General features: G+C 35.7%; 1 protein-coding gene across 1 annotated transcript in view; it reads right to left on the reverse strand.

The window, feature by feature from the left end:
• The window catches only part of Il1rapl1 (interleukin 1 receptor accessory protein like 1), a 1,249,069-nt gene that overhangs the window by 19,258 nt on the left and 1,203,437 nt on the right, over positions 1–26,374 (reverse strand). Inside the window, exons 7-8 of the mRNA XM_036175702.1 lie at positions 19,402–19,534; positions 17,101–17,246 (exon numbers count right to left, since the gene is read on the reverse strand). Of these exons, the coding sequence (XP_036031595.1) occupies positions 17,101–17,246; positions 19,402–19,534 (279 nt within the window). The remainder of the gene's footprint in view (positions 1–17,100; positions 17,247–19,401; positions 19,535–26,374) is intronic.

A 26,374-nucleotide genomic window follows, 5' to 3' on the forward strand; every position in this document is an offset into this window, starting at 1 on the left:
TTTGTGTCCCCATAAGATACAGCACCCCCCTCCAGCAGGAAGTAGTAAGAGAAACTACGCCCACATTCCCAAAATTATCAAGCTGGCTTTGGAGATGGAATTGGCTCACTCCTTCTCTAAACCCAGACATATTGCTAAAAGAAAAGGTTAAGAGATTTTTGTGTCCCAAATCAGAAGAGCCCTCTGGTGTGGGACAGAGAGAAACCAATATTTTTATTTAAAGCAGTTTGATTATAAATGCAATTTCTTTCTAAAGAAAAAAAGGGGATATGATATAGATATAACAGAATTAAAGGGTAGATTAAGGAACTTACTTCCAAAGAACAACAACTTGTTTAAAATGTTTTACATTTGTATAGATTTTAGTCTATTGATACAAATTTAAAGTTAATTTTGTTATACTGTGTGTATATTTCTACTCCTGTTTAAGATATTATGTTTGTATAGCTCATTTTAAATTGAAATGGATAGTTAAAAATAGATTAATAATTAGTCATCTACGATAATCATACTCATAGCCATGTTAGTTAAGTCTTCTAGATATACATAGAGATATTTCAGATAGATAGGTAATCTTCAAATACTTCAAAGACCTACAAAATATGACATTTAAAATACTTTTAAAATTTAGACTTTCTGGACAGTGAGACATGTCTGCTCCCGGCAGCACCATTTTACTTCAGAGAGGAAGATGGGCATTGAAGACACTTCATATGGAATTTATCTTCACCTTGACAAAAATAGCCATTTGGGCAAGAAACTGTTCTTGCCTGGACTGCTTGATGGACTGTATGTGCAGGACCCATAGAAAGATGACCACTAAACTTTGCTTGACAAAATGGTCCTTCAGGTTCCTGCTTTACAGAGGAAACTGCCAGGCGTTCTACAGGACACTGAGAAAAGTGACCAAGAGACTCTAGCCCTGTGGGCTAAAGACAAATGCCCCAACTTTACAAAGGAACATTAGGTGACTGTCCAGGCTGCCAGCTGTCTCTGTCTACCCTACAAGACTCCCGAAAAATGCTTGCATCCTTCTCCCGGTTCTCAGGTAATATTATATCCTTCTGAGGTCTTTGATGTGGTTAAAGGCTAGATAGTTATAATTTCCTCAGTTATGATAAAAGATAAGTTAGGTATAAAACCTTAAACTCACAAATATAAGATAGATAGGATATCTTCTTTAATATTGTAATTGTAATTCTTGCTTAATAATTATTTTGTTATATGTAATTGTACTATGTAAAAGTTAAAACCTTCCTTAAAAAAAAAAAAAAAGAAAAGGGGAAGTGCTGTGGATATCGCTCTGTGTAAATAAAGTTCTGATTGGCCAGTGGCCAGGCAGGAAGTATAGGCGGGACAAGAGAGAAGAGAATTCTGGGAAGTAGAAGACTGGAGAGAGACACCGCCAGCCGCCGCCATGAAAAGCAACATGTAAAGACACCAGTAAGCCACAAGCCATGTGGCAAAGTATAGACTAACAGAAATGGGTTAATTTAAGATAAAAGAAACAGATAGCAAGAAGCCTGCCACAGCCATACAGTTTCTAAACAATGTAAGTTTCTGTGTGCTTTCTTGGTTGGGTCTGAGAGACTGTGGGACTGGTGGGTGAGAGAGATTTGTCCTGACTGGGCCAGTCAAGAAAACACTAACTACACTGGTATAGTACACTAAGAAGACACACATCATTGAAGGTAGCTAGAAATGGATAGTAATTTGAAAAATGAGGAGTTGTAAGACCAATCTAGACTGAAGGACAGCTGCAAGAATCCAACTCAGATTGTTACTACTCTTCAGAAAATATCAGTATTGATTAAAGACAAAGAAAATAAGTAGTCATCTCAGATTAATGGACACTAGGGAAACTGGACATCTAAATGCAAGGCATAGTATTATAATGAAAATGTAGTATAAAGAGTATCTGTTGAGACAATGTCTGTAACTAGACTATAGATCTACTATATAAGAGACAGTAGCCTTTTATTATTTTGAATTTTTGTAAATTTGGTAAATGTTCTTTGGATATATATATAAAAACTTGGTAATTTAGGAGAGTCACACTTAAGAATTAGTCACAATATCTGTAATGTACTTTCTGTGATGCAGCAACAACCTGTGTTTGCAGACATAGTATATTTTATCTATTTTCCTATGTTCAGGAATTATTTAATGTCAATGTGCCAAAATGTTAACAATTGGTGAGCATAGGTGGAGAAAAGAAGTAGAGATTTATTTATTTATTCGCATTTTTGAGACAGGGTTTCTCTGTGTATCTTTGGTCCCTTTCCTGGAACTCACTCTGTAGCCCAGGCTGGTCTCAAACTCACAGAGATCTGCCTGCTTCTGCTTCCTGAGTGCTGAGATTACAGGCATTCACCACCACCACCCAGAGAAGCAGCTATTTATTAAACTAACTTTAAAATTTGGGAGGAATGTTTGCTGTTTTGTTCTAAAATAACAGCTAAAAATAAAAGGACAAATAAAATGGAGATTATGCAGCAAAATGATATATCTTCCAGACATTACCTTGCCATTGCACTTGTGGACATATTGCAGCTGTGTCTATCTGCACAAGACCTGCCAAATATTGGGCCCTACTTCATTTCATCATGAGGCCCTATATCTCCTTGAGGAACTACTGGCAATGAATTGTTGCTACAGGTGAGAGGTTTTGCTTTCTTCAATGGTATAGAACACTGACAAGGTGCTCTTGCTGTAGTAAATAACCTCCCACCCGTTCTCAGGCAAGAACTTAAATTAAACTCAGTGGGTCACATACGAAGAGAAACATAAGAGTAGAAAAGAGATTTGTCAAAAAGAAGGGTTCCAGTAGGAGAGGAATGGAATGGGAAGTATAAATGACTAAGTCATTGAAGAAGTGCATTAAACTTTCAAACAATAACTTTTTAAAAAACATCACATTATCATGTTGTTATAAATAAGTGTATTTTTGCTTGATTACCTTTGAATTAAGTTGCACCAGGTGTAGTTTTTTTCATGGAATCTATTTGAAAGCCTTCAAGTTAATCTTCCTCAAATATGTCTTCACCTTGAGGTTTTCTCCAGGTACTTTGTTGATTATCCATCAAATGAACTTGGAATTTTTGTATTGGTATTCATTCCTTTAAGCTAAGTGACCCCCAGCCATAGTCATCCATCCATTATGAACTGAAGTTTTATTAGATTCTGTGGCAACCTAGAACCTTTGCCTTTCATTTATTAAAACCCTACAAACCCTGCAGAAGTCTAAAGTCTGCTTTCAGTGAAGCTTTTCCTTGGAAAGTGATCACACTTACAACATGTGTTTCCTATTGCTCTTTCATCAGTTACTGTGCTGTATGTCAACAGAGTTGCTTTTGTCTATGGTTTTGCATTATCAACCTAATAAACAGTTGCTTTATCATAAGAGCTTTGGTTTTGGCTGTCCCTTCTGCCCAAGAATGCTTCTGTCCCAGATGCCTCATGCCACGCTCCTCTTCTTCCTTTCTCCCCTTTTTCTCCTCTGTGTTCTCCTCTCCACTTCCTACTCCCCCTTCTTTTATTCTCTCTCTCTCTGTGTCTCTGTCTGTCCGTCTGTCTGACTCTTGTGTGTGTGTGTGTGTGTGTGTGTGTGTGTGTGTGTGTGTGTGTGTGTATGCATGTGTGTGTGTTCACGTATGTGTATGTGAAAGCACATTCTTTGAAGCAGGGTCTCACTGTGTATTTTAGGCTGTCTATGTATCCTAAGCAGGTTTCAAACTCCTGATTCCCCCAAATAAGTGCTGGAATTTTCTCATGTGCCACTATGTCTGGCTAGTCTCATTATTTCTTTTATCTTTGTTCATATAGCACCACAGGAAATTCTTCTATCAACCACTCATTTTAAGTTAAAAAGAAAGGCATTAAGGACTCATATTTTTCTATAGTTTTTGTCACCACATAATAATATTCAATTTTCTTTTTTTTTTTTTTGAGCTAGGGATCGAACCCAGGGCCTTGTGCTTGTGAGGCAGGCACTCTACCACTGAGCTAAATCCCCAACGAACAATTTTCTTATTACTAACCATATTATTATTTATTTTCTGACTTGATGAAATTTAAATTCCATGATGGTGACTCTGGTTGTTTTACTGTTTTTTTTTTTTTCTATTCTTTAAATTATTTTCAGTAATTATCTCAAGTCCTTTGAAAAATGTCTGGCATACTGTAGAAACTCAATGATGATTTGTTGAATAAATGAATAACTAGATAAATGGTTAAGAATACACACAGTTTTCAAGTAAGAATTTATTTCTTTCTACTCTAAAATTCCAGTATCTCTGTCAGTGATTTTTGGTTCAATGTATCATAATGTTCAAACAGCTGAAAATTATAACCATTACTTGGTTAAAATATACATTATACATACAGTAGAGAACCTGGGGCTGAGGGGATGACTGAATTTGTAAAGCTCTTGCTGTGAAAACATGAGGACCTCTGTTCAATCCCCAAAACTCATATAAGAAAGTTTAAGGGCAGTGGCACATGCATGTCATCCTAGCACACAGGAGGTGAACAGGAAGTCCCCTGCTGCCTGCTGCTTAGCTAATCTCACTGATTTTGGAAGATCCAAGTACAGTGAAAGGTCTCAAACATCTCAAAAATAAATAGTGGAGAGCAATAGAAAAAGCCACCCAATGTCAAACTCTGGCCTAAATACACACACATATACACCCAGAAAGAGAGAAAATGGACTTTATAGTATAGAGTTAAAAGTTATCTTTCCTTCATGAATATGCTGATAATATAATCTTGTATAGATATACAGAATTTAAAGTTTGTATTCACTTAGAATCTGAGAATCACCTACTATTTCATTAGACCTTGGTGATGCTAGGCAAGTGCTCTGCCAAGGAGATATGACACCCACATCCATTTTTTTCATTCATTCATTCATTCATTCATTTTATGCTTGTTTTCTATATAGTGTAGTGGTGCAGTGCTTTTGCACTCTACTGATAAAGTGGTGGAAGAAATATATGATTATCGCCTTAAAGGAACTTACATCTTGTAGGTTCTTTCATGCAAGCACATACCTACTACAAAATACTAATATTTATTGAGCACTGAAGTGTCACTGTGTTAGAATATATGTGTTTTTTATATATGAAGGTAAAAACAATACAGGAAGAATCATAATCACAAGAGAAGTAAGCAAAACTTTTGGCATATTTTGTGTATGTATTTGTGTGGTTTTGTTGGCTGATTTCAGAGATAAAAAATTAACCATTAATTGGCATAGTGCAAGAGTGTAAAGGTTTTTGGAAAATGATTTGATATAGCATGAAATGTAAAAATATATTTGTTATAAGTTGGATGATTTTAGGAAAATTTGTCCTTGTCTTGTTTAGTTTATATATATATATATAGTTTATCTTTTAATTTACTTTCAAAGTAAATAATCTATGCCTTTCCAAAAAAATAAAATAGCTGTCTGAGGATTCAGGTCATGTACCAGTAAAGCTGGTTTTCCAAATTTAGGTCAGAACAATAAGACCATGATTACCCTTGGGGGAAGTTGGCATTCATTTTCAAAAGGTACAATAAGTAGTTCCTAGCATAGGTAGGGATTTATTGCAGAAAACTTTCCCCCTTTAGACTATAAAACAGTATTTGAGATATCAGTATATAAGGAGTATACATTGGACACACACATCATCACATATTTGCACATACATACAGACATATGGAAGATTCAGAGTGGGCTCTTTTATCTTAGCTCTCAAAAGAGAAATCAGACAAAGAATGAGCATACTGTTAAAATAAAGAACAAAAGGGCCTCAGGTGACCAGCTTAGAAGACAGAGCTATTGCATATCAAGGTGTCAAACTGCACTGGCCTAAAAGGAAATATCTTCGAAGAAAAAGTATTTGCTTTCTCTCTACTAGGAATTTCCTTCTTAACATGTCATACAAATAGACAGGCACAGATGGAATGTTACAAAACCTCTCTGGAGAGAAAATTGTCAAAGTGAAGGTGGCATTGCCATTTTCCTCTTTTTTGTTAAAGGATCTGATGCTTATCCTGAAAGCAATAGTCCACCAGAGGATATATTGTCACAGTTAGAGCAAGTCATTCTTCCATTGGGAATGCTTTGGGATGCCCAAAGAACACAGAACATCTGGACTGCTTAGATAACCAATAAGAGCCACGTTTTACACTTTTTTTTTACAGAAACATTGGACTCTGATAAAAAATATTATGATTTGAAGAATATTCCACTAGTGCAAATAAATATGTAAAACACTGTGCACATGTAAAACCTTATTGCACTACAGCATACCAAGTGGGAAGCATTGATAAGTATTAGACTTTTGCTATCATTATAACTTTCTTTCTTTAAGGATTTAATATATTTTCTAATTAATGAAAGCATTAGAAACAACTGTTTTTGGTGAAAGTCACTGATAATAATTTCTTTCTGGGGAAAAGTGTCATTTGAAATCTTGGTGTTTCAGAGTGGGAGATTATTGGGGCCAAAACAGTAATGATAGCACATGGTGGTTTATTTCTCAAATGGGAGTAGCAGAAAGATCTTTGTCTTTTCACTTTTGAACGCTTTTGATCACTCTCTGTTATTGCATACATAGAGCAGTTGGGGACCATGAGGACCATGGTGAGACTTTTGCCTTGTTTCCAAATTTGCAAATAGTTTATTGAACTTAAAAAAAAAAAAAAAAACATGATGCAATGAGCAGGCTTGGGGGACAAGAAATAGCAGAAGCATTTTACATTAGATTCTAGAATTAAATTTTCAAATTCTTCAAGTCAGGTAATTGAAGGTTCACTTGTTCAGGCTTTTTTTTTTCTCTTTGAGACAGGGTCTCATTCTGTAGCCCAAGAGGGCATCAAACTCATTATATAGTTCAGGCTGGCTTCAGACCTTTGCAGTTTATTGTTAAGCCTCTCAAATGCTGGGATTATAGGCATGAACCACCATAAGAGGCTTGCTTTCACATGTTGGTAAATGCCTGTTATGCCTGTTACATTTACATTTATGTGAATAGGTGACTGTGGTAAGTCAGTGCTTTGAACTGCAGTCACATGTAAGGAACTTTAGTTTGTATTTTGAACTATTGGGAGCAAAGTTCTGAGGCAACCAGAAGAAAAGCCCTTGGGAAGAGCAACCACTTCAATTAACTTTCAGGCTTGACAAAATGAGGCACAGCACCTTGAAACTCTGAGAATCTGAAAAATGACCTAATATATATTATTGTGAGTACTTAATATGTTCTTTCAAGATTTCTGCCCTGAAGCTTAGGGACAATTAGTTTACAAATGATAAAACTGAAGAACAATGAGGCAGAGACTTGCTCTAGGTAACAAGCAACTGAAGAGTGAAAATTAAAAGACTCTGAAGAAACTCAATTTTTCCATCAGTCAATCTTCATTCATAGCATAGTTCAACTAATGATAATAATTCTTGGGTGGTTTAAAAATGATTATTGTGTGACTTCCTGAATATACTGCTGGGTTTCTTTCTGAATTTATTTTTTTCATTCATTTTTGTGACATTTAAATGTCCACTTTTAATTTAGAAAACTAAACCTTCATACACATTACTCTTTATTGAGCACATGCTAAAAATAGAACATGTGCCCTAAAAGCAGAGACAAATAGCTAATATATCTCTTAGAGATTGCAAATATATGTCTCAGCACTAAAAATCTAACACAAGTTACCATGGTAATCTATTGGAAATCAACATACTTTCTCCTGCTATGTGACCTAAGAGAGCAGTTAGCATTTTTTATGTGTCATGTCAAATTTCTCAGTTTACTGACCTGGTTGTCAAAGTTCGACATCCAGGAACTGCTTATTAAAAGTTATATCTTTTGTATTGTATTATGACCCAGTTGTGCCATTTCTCAACCACATGCTGGAACTTACAGCCATACAAAGCACAGCTATCATCCTCTCTCCTGCAACGTTGCCCCAGGATAGTGGTACACAACCATCTGGAAGTAGTGACTTAGCTACTAAGCCTAATCATGTATGTACTTTACCCAAAGGTGGTAAATACATATGTATCTTTATATATTTTACAAGTGCAATGATTTTCATTCAACAGCATTAGATAAACTATCTCCTCTAAACACCCTGACGTGAAGTAATATTTCAAGTGATATATGAAGCATAATCAATAAAAAGGTAGATATGATCTGCAAATAATGAGACTGTAAGGGTGAGTCTGAGAAGGAGAGTGAGGGGGTTATTAGTGAGTATTGGTCATGGACATACTATCTTATCTAATAGTTCTGATTACATATATCATGTTGTGGTTATGGTGTGTGTGAACTAGATGATTTTGGTGGGCTTCCTTCAAATAATTTATTTTATTCTTTAAAATAATTTGTATTTGTGCATATGAGTGCATGTGCCCTTGGAACCAAAAAGTAGGTGTCCCATTGTTGGGAAGAGGAGTTCCAAGCAGTTGCGAGCCACTTGACATGACTACTGTGAGCTGAACTCTGGTCCTTTGAAGAATTATAAGCACTTAGAACTGCTAAGTGATCTCTTTAACACCCTTTCAAGTGTCCTAAACAGATGTATTCATTTTCCAAAATGGCAAAATTACTGTTCTCTAATATAAATCTCTGAGTTTTGGTGGATTTCCTTTGCCCTCTCTTGAGGTCTGCTTGAATTTTATAGCTGCTCTGTGAGATAGTAGGTAGATGTCTATGCAAATTAAATTTTTGAACATATAGGAACTCTTTATCCTGTTGCTTGTACTATTATGTTTTTTTTTTCTTTTCTGTATGAATGTACTCATGATGAACAGTGTATGGTGGTTCAATTCTGATACTATGGCCATCTTTCCTTATTATGCAGGGTCGTGATTAAAAGGAAATCATGTGCATAATGTAACCTATGCAAACAAGTTATATGTTGTTGAAAGATTTCTGAATATGATTTCCTTTTAATACATGGGACATGTAGGAACTGTTGCCAAACCTGAGGGACTTTTCATTTCAGAGGTTAATCATTTTTATACTTGAAGAGAGTGCCCTCTCAGGCATCTTGAGTAGCAAATGCATTCTAGAAGGCAAAATGTCATTGAATATGTGATGTAAGTAACATCACTAAGAACAGAGTATGAGGGCAAAGGTGTTGACTCTACAAAAGATTTAGTCCCACTGACTGGTTGTACTGTGGCTTCATTCCTTTCTCATATACACAGTGAGCTCCACAGAGCTAGTTGCTCTTTAACTATTTGATGCTACCAAGATTATTCGTAGGATCTATTGTTCAGCGATAGCCTTGGTATGCCAATTGTGGTCCACAGAGTGATAGCACCACTATCAGTAATGAACTTGCTTGGAATTCAAATCTTGAATATCACCTTAGATTAATATATCTGAATTGCTTCTCTAATAAGCTCCCTAGGTGATTTGCAAGTAATATAAAGTTTGTGAAGTACAAGAATAGAGACATCTAGATAGCTTTCCAAATGTGGAAACAAATAGTCCGACTGTTGTCAATTCCTGTATGTAAACTATTTGTTAAGTTGACTTTGTGATCTTCCCAATTGCATTTGATATGATTTTGGGGGGTTTTCAAGGTGAAAATCACAGTTCTTTTACTAATTTCTCTGCTAATTTCACTTAAGATGCTAAAGGCATTTCCTGTGAGGAGGTTTCTCTATGCCCATTGTAAACCAGTGGTTCTCAATTTTTGTTCTCCAGGGATATTTGACAATGCTGGTAAACAGGTTGGGTTTTCATCACTGGGGAAGGTAGTGGCAAAAGATGCTGGTAAATCATCTACAATGACAAGACAATTCCCACCACAGTAGAAACTTATACAGCCCAAAAGATCAATAGTGACAAAACAGAGAAGCTGCAATAGGTGAAATGTAGATTATTCAGAATATGTTTCATCAATCTGTTTGATAGGGAAACATTTTATTGCATCTATTAAGTAGGTTGATACATTGAAGCATATGACAGAGAAGTAAACCTACTGTATCAAGAATTTAACATTTTAGTAGAAAACAAACGAAATGATAAATATGTAAAAACTATTTTAGAGTTTTCATTCATATTCATGATCAACAGGGATGTCTGAAGTTTATCTATCTTTGTTTCCCATATTGTTATTGTTTGGGCAATATAAGCAGAAAAAAATAACCTAAAGTTATTCTCACTTAAATTATATATTCTGTGTAATGAACTAGTCATCTTAAAAGTTAATTTTCATGTCTGCAATTTTGGTAGCTTTCTTAAAATGTCCTTTATTAAGAAGAAAGAAGGTAAAAGATTATTAGTATCAAACAATTTGGATAATTTGTGTTACTAAAATTCACAATAGCCTTTTAGTGTTTCTATTTGTTTTAAGATTAGCAATTAAGAAAAGATTATGGAATTGGAAATAGATACTTAGCTTTCTCATAAAAAAGAGAGTCAAAGAAGTAAAAATAAGTTATAAAATAAAAGAAAAATTTGACTATGAAACGCCGAATCTTATTAAAGGAAAGAAGCTGTTAAACCTGATAGCTGTGATTTGACTCTGTATAAACACAACTTAAGCTCCTAAGTACATTTGGTGTTGTAAAGACAAGACTTATTAAAAGTGACCCTCCTATGAATACCAATTCAACCTTCCAAGGAGATAGTGCCATATAGTGCAGTAGGACATTGTGATATCACAGCAAAATTTGGCTTTCTAAATATATTTTAATATCAGTGGTCAATGACATCCAATGGCTCCTCTTAAACCTCAAACAGAGGTCAACAAGGTTTCATTATCATACTGAATCTCTCAAGGAATACATGTACTAGGCAAATAAAAATAAGGACACAGGCACACATTACAAAGATGATTCACGACAAGAAGAGATAAACAGTTCACTGGACCTAAATTCACCCAGTTTTAAAACAATGCATCCAAAATTATTCGCACATTACATTACTAAAGATATTTCCAAGACGAGAGAGTTTATTGAGCAAGTATTTCCTATCAATTACATTCTTTGGAGTGAGCAGCCTGTACAGAAGACATGTAATGGGTTTTAGGGGAAATAGAGAAACCTAGATGTTTATCATTGATAATTAGCATTAAGTCTCTCAAATACTTTGTTAGTTCTACTACCTTATGATGAATGAATTGCTTTATTATCAATATAGTAAATATAAATATTCAGACCAGGATTTTTAATGAAATTTCTTAACTTGACAATTCTAAAGTTAAACAGAAAAGCACAATTCCGTGTTCAGAATATTTGGTAGCAGAGTAATTTAAAATGGAGATCATGACATTCCAATTTATATTGGTACTTATTTCTCCTCTTTAATTTTGCAAGTGAACACAATGTTAGGAATATAAGAGATTCTTAATAATCGTCATTAAATGCATGAATAAATGAAGAAAATTTTAGGACAGTGCATTCAAACTAAAGTAAATTTAATGTAAGTTAAAGTTCCAAAGAAATGGGACATAATTGCTGGACCTAAAGGTGATAATTTCAATGAAATATAAATTAGAATGCATAGAATTTTTAATGGAACATACATTGTTGCATCCTTCATTACCTACAGTAGCACACAGTTGGAACAGAGAAATCTTGTAGTAGCTTGTTAACATTTATTGGGCACTAAGTATGTGTCAGATGCTGTGATAAGCATTGGCACACATGAGTTCATTTAATTCTCATAGCTTCTATAAGTGAGGATATCTTATTTTACAGAAGACAATTTGAGGCCCACATAAATTGAGTGGGTTTCCTAAGACAGAAAATATTATGAAGAGTTCAATCTTGAACACAGCCAGCCATGTTCCCAAATCCATACCCTTAACTATTAAAATGCTTTGTTATAGATAATAAAAATGTCCATATTTTGAGGACATCTAGTAGTCTGAAAATTTGGGACCAGAAATTATAGGTCACTGACACAGAATCCACTTCTTTCTGATGAATGGAGGAGTGGAAAAATCTGAGGCCAAAACACATTTCTAGTGTGTATCCATTTAGAGCAGTGTTTCTCAACCTGTGGGTTGTGAGCCCCTTGCAGCCAAATGACCTTTTCACAGAGATCACCGAAGAACATTGGAAAACACAAATATTTACATTAGGGTTCATAATAATAGTAAAATTACAGTTATGAAGGAGCAACAAAAAAAATTTTGTGGTTGGGGGTCATAACAACATGAGGAACTGTATTAAAGTGTCACAACATTAGGAATGTTGAGAAACATTGATATACAGTATTGTTGCATTGGAGAAAAGGAAAACATACAACAGAGAGAGAAAATGAAAGACCAAGGTTTAGAGGAAAATTGATGGCTTGGTGCATGTAAAGAAAGGCAACAGCAACCAGAGACCCAAGCAAAGGAATCTGAGTAAATATTCAGAGACAGAAAATTTAATCAACTATGAGCAGGAATAAGAAATAACCCAGCAACTGATACATAAGCCCTTGACACACACACACACACACACACACACACACACACACACACACACACACACACATTGCTAGATAGTATTTTCTGGAAATTACAAGAAGGCTGTGCTCATGAAATCTCAAAAATATGGTTGCCTAAACAAGACCTACATATTGAAAACACCAGGGAAATTTTCACAAGATCCCATCCCTAGGTGAAGATCTTTGCTGGCTCTTTTTGAAGCCAGTATCTAATTCTCAAGCTTTCTAGGCCTAGCAAAGCTAAGTAAACAAGGGCAGTTTCCTGGAGTGAGGAACAAGACTCAGGGCACTCATAGATAAATAGGACCTCATGGCCCTTCTGTCTTCAACTCTCTCCCTCTTTGTATCTGATATGATTCCAATCATCCAGGCACCTTTTTTGGCAACAGGAGTTAAACAACTTTAGATATATTTTTTTAAATTGTATTTATTTATGTATTTTTTTTAGGTATGAGTGCTCTAACTGCATGTGTGCCTGCATGCCAGAAGAGGGCATCAGATCCTGTAGTTAGAGTTTCACCAATAAGATCTCATTATAGATGGTTATTGGTGAAATTATTAAGGCCACTCCACATAGTTAAAAGTGAGGTTTATTTTGTGGGGTTACTTACAAGTGAAGGGATGGGCAACAAGGTCTGGGAAAGGTGTGGCATAGTCCTGTGGTGTTCTCTGGAGAACTCTACTCGGTCTACCTCCAGTGTCCAGGGTCCTGGAACCAAGAGAGCTGGCGCATCTGGATCTCAGGTCTTCAGGGTCCTCTCTAGGCCCCGCCTTGAAGGCATGACAGTTACCGAAGTCTCAATGGGGGTTGGAACTTCCAGATCAAAGCTGGAATGGCTACCCACTACCGATGGTTGTGAGCCACCATGTGGTTGTTGGGAATTGAACTTAGGCCCTCTGGAAGAACCACCAGTGCTCTTAAATGCTGAGCCATCTCTCCAGCTCCAACTTTAGATATTGAGAAAGGTTTTTCTCTGGTCAAATTTCCTGGTCTACTTCTGCTGGCCTTTATAAAATCATGATTTTTCCAAATATAAATAGAAGATTAATAACACAGCACCCAGCCCATCTCAAATGTAGACTCACTTGATAGACAGGAGTAATCTTTCCAAGAGTCCATGCCACCCATTGGAGGGCTCTGACATCATGTTACATCAACAGCATTGGACAAAAAGTACCATCGGAGGAAAGATGCTTAGAGAACTTGGGAGAAAGTTTATCTGTCAGAAGAAGTTATAGTTCCTATTGCTCAAAATCTAGATGAGTGGTTTGCAGCCCCCTTGGGGGTGTGTTGAATGACACTTTCATAGAAGTTGCCTAAGGCCATTGGAAAGCATAGATATTTGCATTGTGATTCACAACAGTAGCAAAATTATACTTAGAATGTCCCAAGGAAAATAATTTATGGTTGGAGGTCACCACAACATGAAGAATTGTGTTAAAGGGTTGCAGCATTAGGAAAGTTGAGAACCACTAGGTCAAACAACTGTTTTAATGTATTTCTCCAAGGTCGAGTTTAAAAGGAAGATTTTGAAAACCTGTAGAGAAGTTTTAAGTTGGTGGCAAAAACAAAAGATTAACAGTGGCAGCTTTCAGTTGTTTCTCTGAATATTAGTCCTCTGAGTAATATAGAAAATTATTTGATAATTGCATAAATGATAGCCTGACAGAAGTCTGACACTCTCATTGAAGATTCAAACCTATGGGATCTTACTTGTTGTGTCCTCTCTTCCTGAACTTTGTAGGTTTGGTGAAGTTAGAGTTATGTCAGATGCTGACCAAAGTCCTCTTTGTTCTCAGGATGAGTGTGGTCATTCCACATACAGAGATGGAATGACCTTTGTGTCATTTGAGATAACATTACATCTATTATTTCCTTGCAAGGAAAGACTCCTTTGCTCCAACTCCGTTCAAAAGAAGGGGCACATTCACTTTAAAAAGAGACTTTCAGAGTACACAAACTCGAAGGGCTTTTTTAGGATTAATGCTTTTATCTTAATAAGAAAAAATACAGCTGATATAATACAGATTTGGAAAAATATCATGGAAATCTTAAGTATTTGATAGCAAAAAAAAATTGGCCATGTTTGTCTTCCACATATTCAGAGAATCAGACATTAATGACATTTCTTATGAAATAATTTCTTGATTCTTGAAAACTGTATTTTTTCTGTAACTGGAAGTTTTAGTAGTTGTGTATGCTTAACCTTAGGCTGAACATGCTAGAAATATCCTAGAGTGTATCTGCCCCTTACTAACTCCATGCCTGCCTGCAAAACCAGCTTTCTTAGCTTCACCCATACATTGTCATTCTTTTTTTCTTATGATAATCCCTTAACTGTCATCCCTTCCATGCTCTAAATGGATATATTTGTGGTCAGATCAATAGACTTAAAAGTCTTTTTTAGGTTTATTTTATTTTATGCATAGGAGTGGGTTGTATGAAATGGTTGTTAACCACAATATAGGTGCTGGGAACTGAACTGAGGTTCTCTGCAAGAGCAACAAACGCTCTTAACTACTGATCCATCTCACTAGCCCCCAAACCAATGGATTTTTATCATGTGCCATAAGCTTTTTTTCACCATTTTAATTCTTAAGGATTACTTTAAACTCTTCATTTGGACTTCATTTCATACAAGACAGTGACAAGAATGATACATATAAATGAGGAATAAGTAGAAGAAACTAGAGAGGTTGAATCTGGTGAAATCTAAGTTCAGTAGGGTCATTGTGATTATTATCATCCATCTGATTGTTAGGGAAATAGCAATTGAAAGTGTAGACTAAAGCCAATGGATAGACAACTAGAGAAATGGAGGTGCTTTCTAACAGACTATTCCAAAGATATAATCGATTTCCTAGAGATTGAATGTGATCCAGTATAAGCTGGTATGTTATTTTGAAAGTGCTATGGCAGGATAAGTAGTTAAGTCTATAGCATTTAAATTGCTCCCCATGCTGAGGCTGGTTTTGTACTTACATAAATGCATGGGTATGTAAATTCCCTCATTGTTTAGCTATGTGTTAAGGGACAGGAAGAAACATTACTAGCTGCTTCTTACTTTTCTCTCCTCACATTCCCGCATAATATGCTACTTTAATAGTATAGTCACCTTGACAGTCAAGGTGTTTATTTTAATAGCTTTCAGCAACACTATTCAAAGAGAATCTGCTTCCCAATAAGGTAGGGAATAGTCCTCAGTGTTCGCTTTGTTTTCAAGCCTCAAAGACTCAAGGATTGAAGAGACGCTTTGAAATTAAAATCACTGTAAATCTGCTGAGTTAGAGAGTACCAAGCGTACTTGGAAGAAGTAGACTTAGAATGTTTTAAATTAGCATAATGCCGAAAAAAATTTTCCTCTAATGTGCATAAAAATTTCACTAACTCAAATGCATAGGTCATATTTTATAATCATCACTAATTTCAAACAATACACACACACACACACACACACACACACACACACACACACACACCTGTGCATAAGCTGATGAAGCTGCTGTGGAGACAAAGTTACTATTTCAGACACTGTCCTCAACTACAGCCCATCTTTTAATAAGATACTATTAATCATAGGAGGATATTATATATATAAAAAAAACTATGCAAAGTTAAAAATGCCAAGAAATTCTGTATTGGGGAATTCATCAGGCCCAGTTCTGGCACTAATGGGACAACTTTCGAGTCATGACACACTCTATTGCATTAAAAATAAAGTGATTTTAATGACCAAATGCCTATTTCTTATTATAACAAATAACATTTAACTAAATATCTTCTGTGTATAGGTACTTTATTGAGCCCTTCCCATTTGTTGTCTTCTTTTGTATTTATAAAACACTGAAGAGTTTGTAATGTGTTCTCCAATCTACATATCAGAAAGCAACAGTTATTAAAGCAGGGCAAAGAAATCAAATGTGACTCAAGAGCTTGATTTAGTTCCTCCATCTATGATGCTTTCTTCTTCTGTAATAGTGGTTGTCCCTTTGTGGTTTATCATTGTTCGCCATTCTAAAGGAAGCTGCATCTAAACGCTGAAGATGTTAACTGCTTAATGATCTTCAGATTTCCAAAACCCAGAACAGCTGGATGCCCTCAGACCAAATCAAGATGTGTTCTTTTTTATTCTTGTTCTGTGCATCAGCAAACAAAAAGCATGCCAATTGCTATGAGGATTAACTCTCAGGCCAGTTATCCTAATTAAAAAAAAAATGCAGAAACTAGCCCAAGAGGTCACAATCAATTACCAGCTTCGGGAGTGGGAGTCACACTCAGGGATGGGGAGCTGTTTTGGTTGGGTAATAAAGCCCCTCAGAGGACAGAACATTCTTTCCAGTTGTCTCTTGCTCTTCCCTTTCTTCTTCCTACAAGTCCATTTCTTTCTGTACCAGAGTTCTCTAAGAACGTCATTCATCTAGGGACAAATAGCTATTTTCTCAGGTGCTAGCCATTAAATAAACCTGGCTTTTTTTCTACCAGATTTCCCCTTTGGAGTACTGACTACTGCCTTCATGCACACAATGCTAATGTGATTGTTTTATTTGTGCTAGTTTTACGTGAAAATAAAAATAATAGTTTTCTTTTACTAGAGTCCAGTGATTTCCCGTCTATGGAAGTTTCATATTATCTCTCTTATGCACGGAAGGTTACACTCACCTCGTTTGTGAAGGAGAACACTGGCATGCCGACGTCCATTTCCATTTTCAACATAACAGGAATAATTCCCCAGGTCACCTTCTTCCACAGAGTCAACAATTAATGAGATAGAAACTTCCTGTTCTCCAAGATGTTCCTTAAGAATTCTAAAACATAAAGGAAAACGCAACAAAAAACCCCACACAAACATACACATACACATACATGAAAAAGAAAGAAATGTAGATGAATCTGAATCTGATGAGAATATACCTACAGAGTTTGTACTTCAAATATGGCTATGAATTGATGCTAAGTTAATTAAATGATATCATGCCCTTTTCTTCTTCACTTCTAATGAAGAAGCTTGTCTTTGGAGATGCTAATGAACTTGCAGTTAATTATCTCTCATAGCAGGACAATCATGCTGTCATAATAAAGAGGTGAGAGAGACCTTGAAGAAAACTTTACAAATTGTTTTTCGTTTAAGAAGAAATATGATGTAAAAATGAGATAAGAGATTTTTTAAATGTTAGGCTGGAGGCCTAATATCCAATTATTTTTAAAAAGAGTAGGAAAGAAAACATTTCTGAGTTATTTTGACATGTCTGTTGAAACCTTCAGCCTGACTTACTTTTTCTAATGCTACAAACAAGCTGCATAGTTTAAAGAAATATGAAACTATTAACAGAGAGAACAAAGTTCTGGTAGATATTTAATTCTGACTCTTAAATTTAATGTTCAATGCTCACTAATCTGATTGTTACATATTTTAGCAATCTCTCAATACAAATGGGAAAATTTTTTTTCCTTCTTCCTACTCTCAACATTCCTAGTTCCAAACTCCTGCCTGGATGGATGTGTGTGTGTGTGTGTGTGTGTGTGTGTGTGTGTGTGTGTGATAAATAACTTTCTAGACTTTATTGTTAAGCTCTTAGAGTTAGACAGTTTAGGTTTCCAGTACTTCTTTAATTTTAGAAACTCAAAAAGTACTGGTAAATGATAAAAAGTGAAATTTTAAATATGAAAAATGGCAAAGAAAGATTTTCATCTGTGTTGGAGAACTGCCCATTTGGATCTCCCAGAATCCAGTTGGAGCAGTCCAAGATGAGATATTGTGTGTTTGTTGCCAGAGAGAAGATCCCAATAGAAATGATCTTCTATGACAGTTTTATACATTGTTGCTTTTTACTGGAAAACACTTTCTCTTACATTTTTGTTAAAGTTTTAAAAGTCTTGACATTTAAAAAGGAAAACCATCACTTAAATCCTCATATCCAGTCAGAAGATACAAGCTCTCTATAAAAAAATATTTAGAAAATATCCACCATTTGTATTTGGATAAAACTTAGTTATCATTATATATGTCCTTCCTTGATCATTTACGTTATGATTGGAACTAGCTCTTCATGCCCAAATATAGTTTGTTTCACCTTTGAATACTTTGATACTTAAATATAAGTAAATAGATATGTAAGTACATTTTAAAAAAGTATAAACATTACGCCCTGAAAATAGATACCTAAAAATTTAAAAGTTTGTTCTATTATTATTTCCTCTTCATAAATATTTATACCTTAAAGTTAGAGTAGGAAAGATAACAAAAATTTGCATATCCTCCCATCAAACAGTTGATAGTCTTCTCCATATCTTAAATATGTAAAAACAACCAAGGAAAATGTAAAGGTTGCATTTCAGTCCATATAGTGGCTAGCTAAATGGTTCCTTTCACATTTATTGCTAGTGACAGTGTCTCACTCTAGCCCAGGCTGGCGCTGAACTCATGTGACCCAGGTTGGCCTTCAGTTCCTAGCAAACTTCCTGTCTGAGATTATCAAGCACTGTGATTACAGACCTCAGCCACCATGCCTGCTTCCTCTCAATAAAATTTAAAAGATGCCTTTATAAATAAAAAACACAGTGATTTTTCTAAGGTTAGAATGGGCTCTGATATTTTTCATTATTTGGTTTTAGTGTACTACTAGGGAAATGTTCCTTTGGAAATTATTCTTATGTGAGGAAAGGGGCTATATTGTGATTATGATCAAAACATACTACATGAAACCCCAAATAATTAATAAAAATATTTAAAAAGAAAAGAATTAATCTTAATTTTTTTGTAATGGCATTCACATTTTGTAATTCCATAGTCAGTCTTAACACTTCTCTGCTTCTTTGACATAAAGTATCACAGTATTTCTGTTATGATAATAGAAAGATAAAATGATTAAAAATCTTTTCTGTTTTAGTTCACCCTCTCCCACTTAGCAGAGCAAATGTTAACTCAAGTGCACATGTTTAAAAGAAGAAAAATGATTTTACCTAATGTCACTTTCCCAAACTCGATTTTCATCCAGATCTTCAATAAACTTCTCTCCTTTCATCCAGTAAATCAAAGGACTGACATCTCCACTGTACCCAAAGAAAGCTCTGCAGGTGAGGTTGGCTGAGTCTCCTGTGAAGAGAAATGACAGAAATAAAGTGTAAAACCGTTTGTACCCACTTATTTAAAACGAATTGACTGGTAAGAATTGGCTCATTCCATTGATTTGAAATAGATAAGATAATAATTGTTAAGCTTTGTCCATGTTTGTCAAATTTATACCATGTATCATTTTTGACAGTATGTTTTTTGAATGGAATGAGAGTTACTTATGAGTTTTAGAAGAGGATCAATTATCTTATAGGATATTCTCTCATTGAGGCTTCATGATGTTTTCTCGTGATTAAATAGATAGAGAGATCATTGGGAAGAACTGAGGAGGAATATGTCCTTCTCAGGGCATTCCATCAAAGGACACATGGAGAAACAAAACAGAATCATTGTCTAGAGAAAAAAAGACCATGGAATCAAGAAAGTGCTGCTAAGAGACTTTGAATACACAAAGAATAACATTTTTTAGCAAATTAACAATATTAGGTAGAAAATTATAAAAAAAACAACAAAAAATTGCATGAAAATGAATAAATTCATGATAACAAATACTTGGAATTTTCACTGAGGTAAATCAAGAATATGTACGGTGGATATGAAGTTTTGCTTTTTTTTTCCCAGTATTTTACTTACTATGCTTAGGGCCTTTTTATGTATAATGGTAGATAGAGGTTAGTTGGCTACTTTATTATGATAAATATAAATTCTTGACTAAAACATACAAGTGAATCTAATGTCTTCAGAATGCTAAATTTATCCTTTGTCATTTACAACACTTACTCAAGCTTTAGTCAAAATTACACAGTTGAAATATTCTAGGTCTAACAAGTTATATGAACTTCCTGGATTCAAGCGGAACCAGAAAATAAGAGTGGGATATGAGTCCAGTAAGAGCCCACCCTAGTTACATGAATGTAGGAGAACACTTAGTCACGGTTGCCAAATGAAGAACTGAAATGTGTGTCCCAGTGACTTGTTTGCTAACATCTTGAATAAACCAACTCTCTCAATTAGATGTGGCAATAAATTATGATAACAATCTGTGTAACTCTGTGCTCACTGAGTGCCAGGAAGGTAGTTCCTAAGGATTGGAAGTTTTTTAACCATGCTAGGAGTAATAGTAACAATGTCTCAGAATTATGCTTAGGACTTCTACAGGAAAGAAAGAACACTGTACTCAGCTTTCCTTTTTCAAAGAGCAGGGCATTTTGTGCACTTGGTTCTACAGTTCCACAACAAAAACATTTTTATTGGCTAAAACAAGTATCATTATTGGAATTTTGTCAGTTGTACAAGAAAAAAAATCGCCAAACACCTATTCTAATATTTCAAGATGTCATTGTTTTGTGTTTGCTCTTGTTTTTTGTATTTTCTACTAGATTCCTAAAAACTCTGACTCCATATTGTGAGAGTCATGCAGTGTTGGTAAGCTAGATTCAGGGAGTCCGTAAGATGGCTACAAGCTTTTCAGAGGAAAAAAAATGAAGCCACTGTCAAACTAAGTAACGCTCTCCTATGATCTCAGTAACTGAGAAGTAGAGGCAAGAGGACCACAAGTCTGAGGCCAGCCTAGATTATCTTGTGCATTCTTGGCTAGCCTTGGCTACTGTAAAGGAAGACCCTGTCCTTAAAGGTCTGAGGGCTGACACTGAAGGTTAGTTGTAAAGAGCTTGTGTAGCGCGTTTCAGGTCCTGGTTTTGATCCTCAGTGACGAAAAAGGAAAAAAGCTTTATTATTGCTTTTTGTACACAAACATTTTTAAGTGTTTTAATATTGAATTCACTTTTAGGAAACATTTATATTACAAAAAGATAACTGAATATCAATATTTTTGATTACCATTCAAGTACACATTTCTGTAGAATGTAGCATATAATATTAATTTTAAATGAAGTATTCTTTGCAGTTTTTTTGAGACAATGTGTTCCTATATAGACCAGGCTTGCTTTGAACTTAGGACCATTCTGCCTCAGCTTTCCTAGCAGTGGAATTACAGGTGTGTGTACTTTTACACCTGTATGTACATTTAAGGTTTTAGTAATTATTTTTATGCAGCTGAAATGCCTGCTACAATGTCAATTTAACCATAATTTACCAGTAAAATATCAAACAGAATCAAGATTGTATATAATTAAAAGACAAATATCAATAATGTACACAGTCTGCTATTTGACAGATCAAGTTTAAGTTTTGAGGTAAGACTCAATGTCTGTAAGTAAAAATAAAAATCTCCAGAGATTGCCTAGCTTTACAGTACAATTTTGTTAAATATACATAGGTTGTATGTAGTTAGAGTTTTCCTGCCTGGCCCACAGTCAGGACAAATCTCTATCACCGACAGGCCCATAGTTGCTCAGAACCAACCAAGTAAATACACAGAAACTTATATTGTTTACAAACTGTATGGCCGTGGCAGGCTTCTTGTTATCTACATCTTCTATCTTAAATTAATACCCATTTCTGTTAGTCTATACTTTGCCACATGGCTTGTGGCTTACCAGTGTCTTTACATGTTGCTTTTCATGGCAGCGGCTGGCAGTATCCCTCTCCAGCCTTCTAGTTCCCAGAATTCTCTTCTCTCTTGTCCCACCTATACTTCCTGCCTGGCCACTGGCCAATCAGAACTTTATTTACACAAAGCGATATCCACAGCACTTCCCCTTTTCTTTCTTTTAAAGGAAGGTTTTAACTTTTACATAGTACAATTACATATAACAAAACAATCATCAAGCAAGAAATGAAGCTTTCACCATGAGTAAACTGAAGCTTTCACGTGACCTGAAACAGTTTTTCATATTCCTCCCTTTCCCTCCAAGACAAAAGGAATTTGTAGATCCTCAACTGTCACTTCCTTTCTCTTCAGGCTTTGTGTTGCTTTGCCTAGAAAAGGATTTCTTCACTCATACAATGCTTTCCTTCTCACTGTGGTTTACAAGATCTTTGACCTTTGACTCCAGCTCTAAGACTAATTTTGTCTGCATTGCTACATGATTATGAAAGCCTCATCTAAAATAATGCATGTGGGGGGTCAAAAAGTAGAGTAGCAAAATTCAAGGAAATAATAAAAGAGGATGAATGGCAGAGAAGAAAGACCATCAAAGAGGAAACTTTGGAGGAAATAAAACAACTTTATCAAATGGGAAAATGAAGTGTACATAGAGAGGGATGTAAAGGAGCACATAGGTAGGCACAGAGCATTGATAAGACCAGAACAGCAGCAACTCTGTTATTCTATGTAAGCCATTTTGAACAATTAAGAAGGTAAGCTGGGGAAAGGTTTTGAATAGCCTTTGGAAAAAAAATCACATCTGTCATGTAAAATCCATCTCCTATTGCATTTTCAAACATAGGGTTAAATAAGAAAGGATCAAGAAGGATTAACCCCACAGTTCTCTGGCATGACTTAAGTAGTCACTGAAATACGAGATTGTTTATACATAATTGTTTCCAAAGATAAATAGGACATAGAATCAATGACTATAGAATGTTATGCTTATTACAAATGTGTTACCAAGGAACATCTCAAAAAAGATCTTAATAGGAAGCTTGAGAGGCTAGAAAGCTCAGTGGTTAAGAGCATTTTGATTGTTATTCCAGAGGACTAGGATTTGATTCCCAACACCTACATGGTAGTTCACAACCATCTGTAACACCAGTTCTATAGGGACTGACCCTGTCTTCTAGTCTCTGTGGGCACTGCACACTGCACACATATGCACAGGCATACATGCATCTCTCTCTCTCTCTCTCTATCTCTCTCTCTCTCTCTCTCTCTCTCTCTCTCACACACACACACACACACACACACACACACACACACAATAAATAAACAAGTCTCAAAATTAGAGGAGAGATACTGCAGGCGAGGGATTTTGAGATCATGATGTGAGGACGTGCAGAGATGACCAGCCACACTAGTGGAAGCCCATGAACTGTGGACTGGTGGCTGTGGAGTCCCCATGGGACTAGACTAGGCTCTCTGGATATTGAAGATGGTTATTTGGCTCGAATCGTTTGAGAGGCACCCAGGCAGGGGGATTTGGAACTGTCCCTGTTCTATGGGTAGGCTTCTGGAATCTGGTGCCTGTGGTGTGACACCTTGCACAGCTTTGGTGCAGTGGGAAGGGGCTTGGACCTGCCTAGGCTCAGTGTGCTGGGCTCTGCTGACTCCCCATGGGAGACCTCAATTTGGGGCATGTGGGGATGTGGTAATGTGGGGTGGCTTAGGAAAGAGGCCTGGGGGGTGGAAGGAGGGAGGAGGGGTTTCTGTGGATAGCATGTGGACTGAGTAGAAAACTTCTTAATAAAGAAAAATGAAAGAAAAGAAAAAAAAAAGAAAAATTTCAAAACAGGAAGTCTGAAAAAATAGATGATCAGAAAATATCGTTTTATTTGTGTGTGTCACAGAGATGTTTGTATGAGAATGAGAGAACGAGGAAGTGAGGGGAGAAGGAGAGGAAAGGAAAGGAGAGAGAAAAAGAAGACACTGATAAACTGAAGTATAACAATCTGTTTTCGGCCTGCCTCTGCCTCTGAAGTGCTGGAATTAAAGGCATGTGCCACCATGCCCAAATCACATTTTTTTTTTGGGGGGGGGTTGAGACAGGGTTTTTCTGTGTAGCTTTGTGCCTTTCCTAGAACTCACTCTGTAGACCAGGCTGGTCTTGAACTCAGCCCCCAATCCCAGCACTTGGGAGGCAAAGCCAGGAAGATCACTTATATTTCTTAATGGTACTTTTTCTCCATCTAAAATCTATACAAATATATTGAGACAGTAGACATTTTGTTGTCTAGGAATTATCATGTGGACTCAGTTTATTCTGAAAGATAGTAATCCATCTCTTGTACTTGACTTTTGTTGTTTAGAATGACTTAAACCCTATACAGTGTCTCATTATGAAATACTAATACAAAAGAATTTTCTATTAGAAGGGGAACTTCTAAAACTTAGTAAATGGTTGCTATGTATGTGTTTCATTTGGATATTTGAAAGAACTCATAATTCAAATAATAAAAATATCATTTCTTTTTATTTTTAAATAAAGTATCCAATCACATTATGCTTGGCTTTAGGGTTTTAATGTTGTTGTTTGTTTATTTTTGTTGTTGTTGTTGTTGAAGACAGGATTTCAAGGACAGGCTATGTAGACAAAGATGACATTGAAATTCTAATCTTTCCTCCACCTCCCAAATACAGTTTATCTTAAAATTTTTTTATTGTTTGAGAATTTCATAATGCAGATAATGCTTTGACAAAATGCAGCCCCAATACTTCCTTTCCAATTTCTCTGCATTTTCCATCCAGTTTTTACAAGTTTCATATGCTTTCTTTTTTGTATTCACTGGGCCATCCTATAAATACTATACTTATGTAAAATCTCAAGAGCATTAATTATAGTATAATGCAGCAAAAGAAATAATATTTAGCATCCATTACTTCTTATTTATTCAACTAATTGTGTTTTTATAATTTAAAATTTTAGTTACTGTGTCTATATCATCCTGCTTATAAAATTTATTACCATTTGGTAATCAACTCTTGTCAACTGATGAGGATTCACCTCAACATATTGTTGAAGCAACCATCTGAATTTTGAGGCTCTACATTTGCAATGTGAAGCCTACTTTATAAGATAGTTGGGCCTTTTGGGATACATGGACATATAGCCTTTAAATAATGACATAGTAAATGTTTACAAAAGAAAAGCAAGAAGCTGGGTATGGTGGTCCATGCCTATAGTCCCAACACTTGGAAAGCTGAGAAAGAAGAAACAGGAGTTCCAGAGAAGCTTGTGTTACATACTGAGTTCTAAGCTAGCCTGAGATAACACAGCAAAACTCTTTGTCAAAAATTGAAAAGGAATTGTGATCAAGTGGAAATTTAAAAGCTATTAAGCTAATTACTATTTTGTCATTGTTTAGTAGGTTTCTAATGTGAAGAAGACACTGGGATACCTCTTGCTAATACAAAGGTAAATAAAGCTATCATCTCTACACTAAGGAATGGTTTACTCTAGTTGCTGGGTAGACATGCAAAGCATCCAAATAGTTCAATCAGTGTGTATTATATAAAACAAATATATTCTAAGAGGTATAGCAGAAAAAGGACAACTGATGAGTATTTTTTCTGAAAGGTAGGGTACTATATTGGGATTCAAAGTGTGAGCAATGTACTAAATGGAAATGAAAAGAATCCCACAATTGTGTACACTGTTACATCATATAAGAGTATGACATTAATAATGAATGGCTAGTCTTAGAAGTTAGATGATGTAGCCACATCATGTTTGTTTTCCAAATTATCATGTGTCTATCTCAATCAATAAATACATGTAAATATTTGTCATTAGTGAGTAGATATGCATTGTCTTCTCCAGATTTCTGACAACTTTTGGTTCTTACTCAGCTTGATGGAAAATGATAACAATCCTTCATTCCTAATTTCAAACAACACTTAGGATTCTCAGTCAGAGCTCTGTCATACATTTGCTTAATCACCATTTCCCAAGTAAAAAGTGCCAAAGTTACTGAGTTTTTCTCAAGAATGTTAGCCCTTGGGTAGAATTTCCCATGTAAGCTGGGCCTTACTGGTCTTTTCTGAAGAGAGATTCTAGCCTCTGTGGGTCTTCCCTACTGGCAGAGCTATGCACAAAATGAGGACTGGAGCCTTTTGCTTAGCAACACAAGTGGATACACTTCAGAGACACCACTGAAAACTCTCTTTACAGCCTTTATGTATTTATGTACACTGTATATGTACCTGGTGTTCACAGAGGCTAGAAGTGGTTGTCAGATCTCCTGGAACTAGAGTTATATTTTATTTTGAGCTACCATATGGGTGCTGGGAATTGAACCCAGGTC

This window comes from Onychomys torridus, chromosome X (genome assembly GCF_903995425.1).
Source record: "Onychomys torridus chromosome X, mOncTor1.1, whole genome shotgun sequence".
Taxonomy (NCBI): Eukaryota; Metazoa; Chordata; class Mammalia; order Rodentia; family Cricetidae; genus Onychomys; species Onychomys torridus.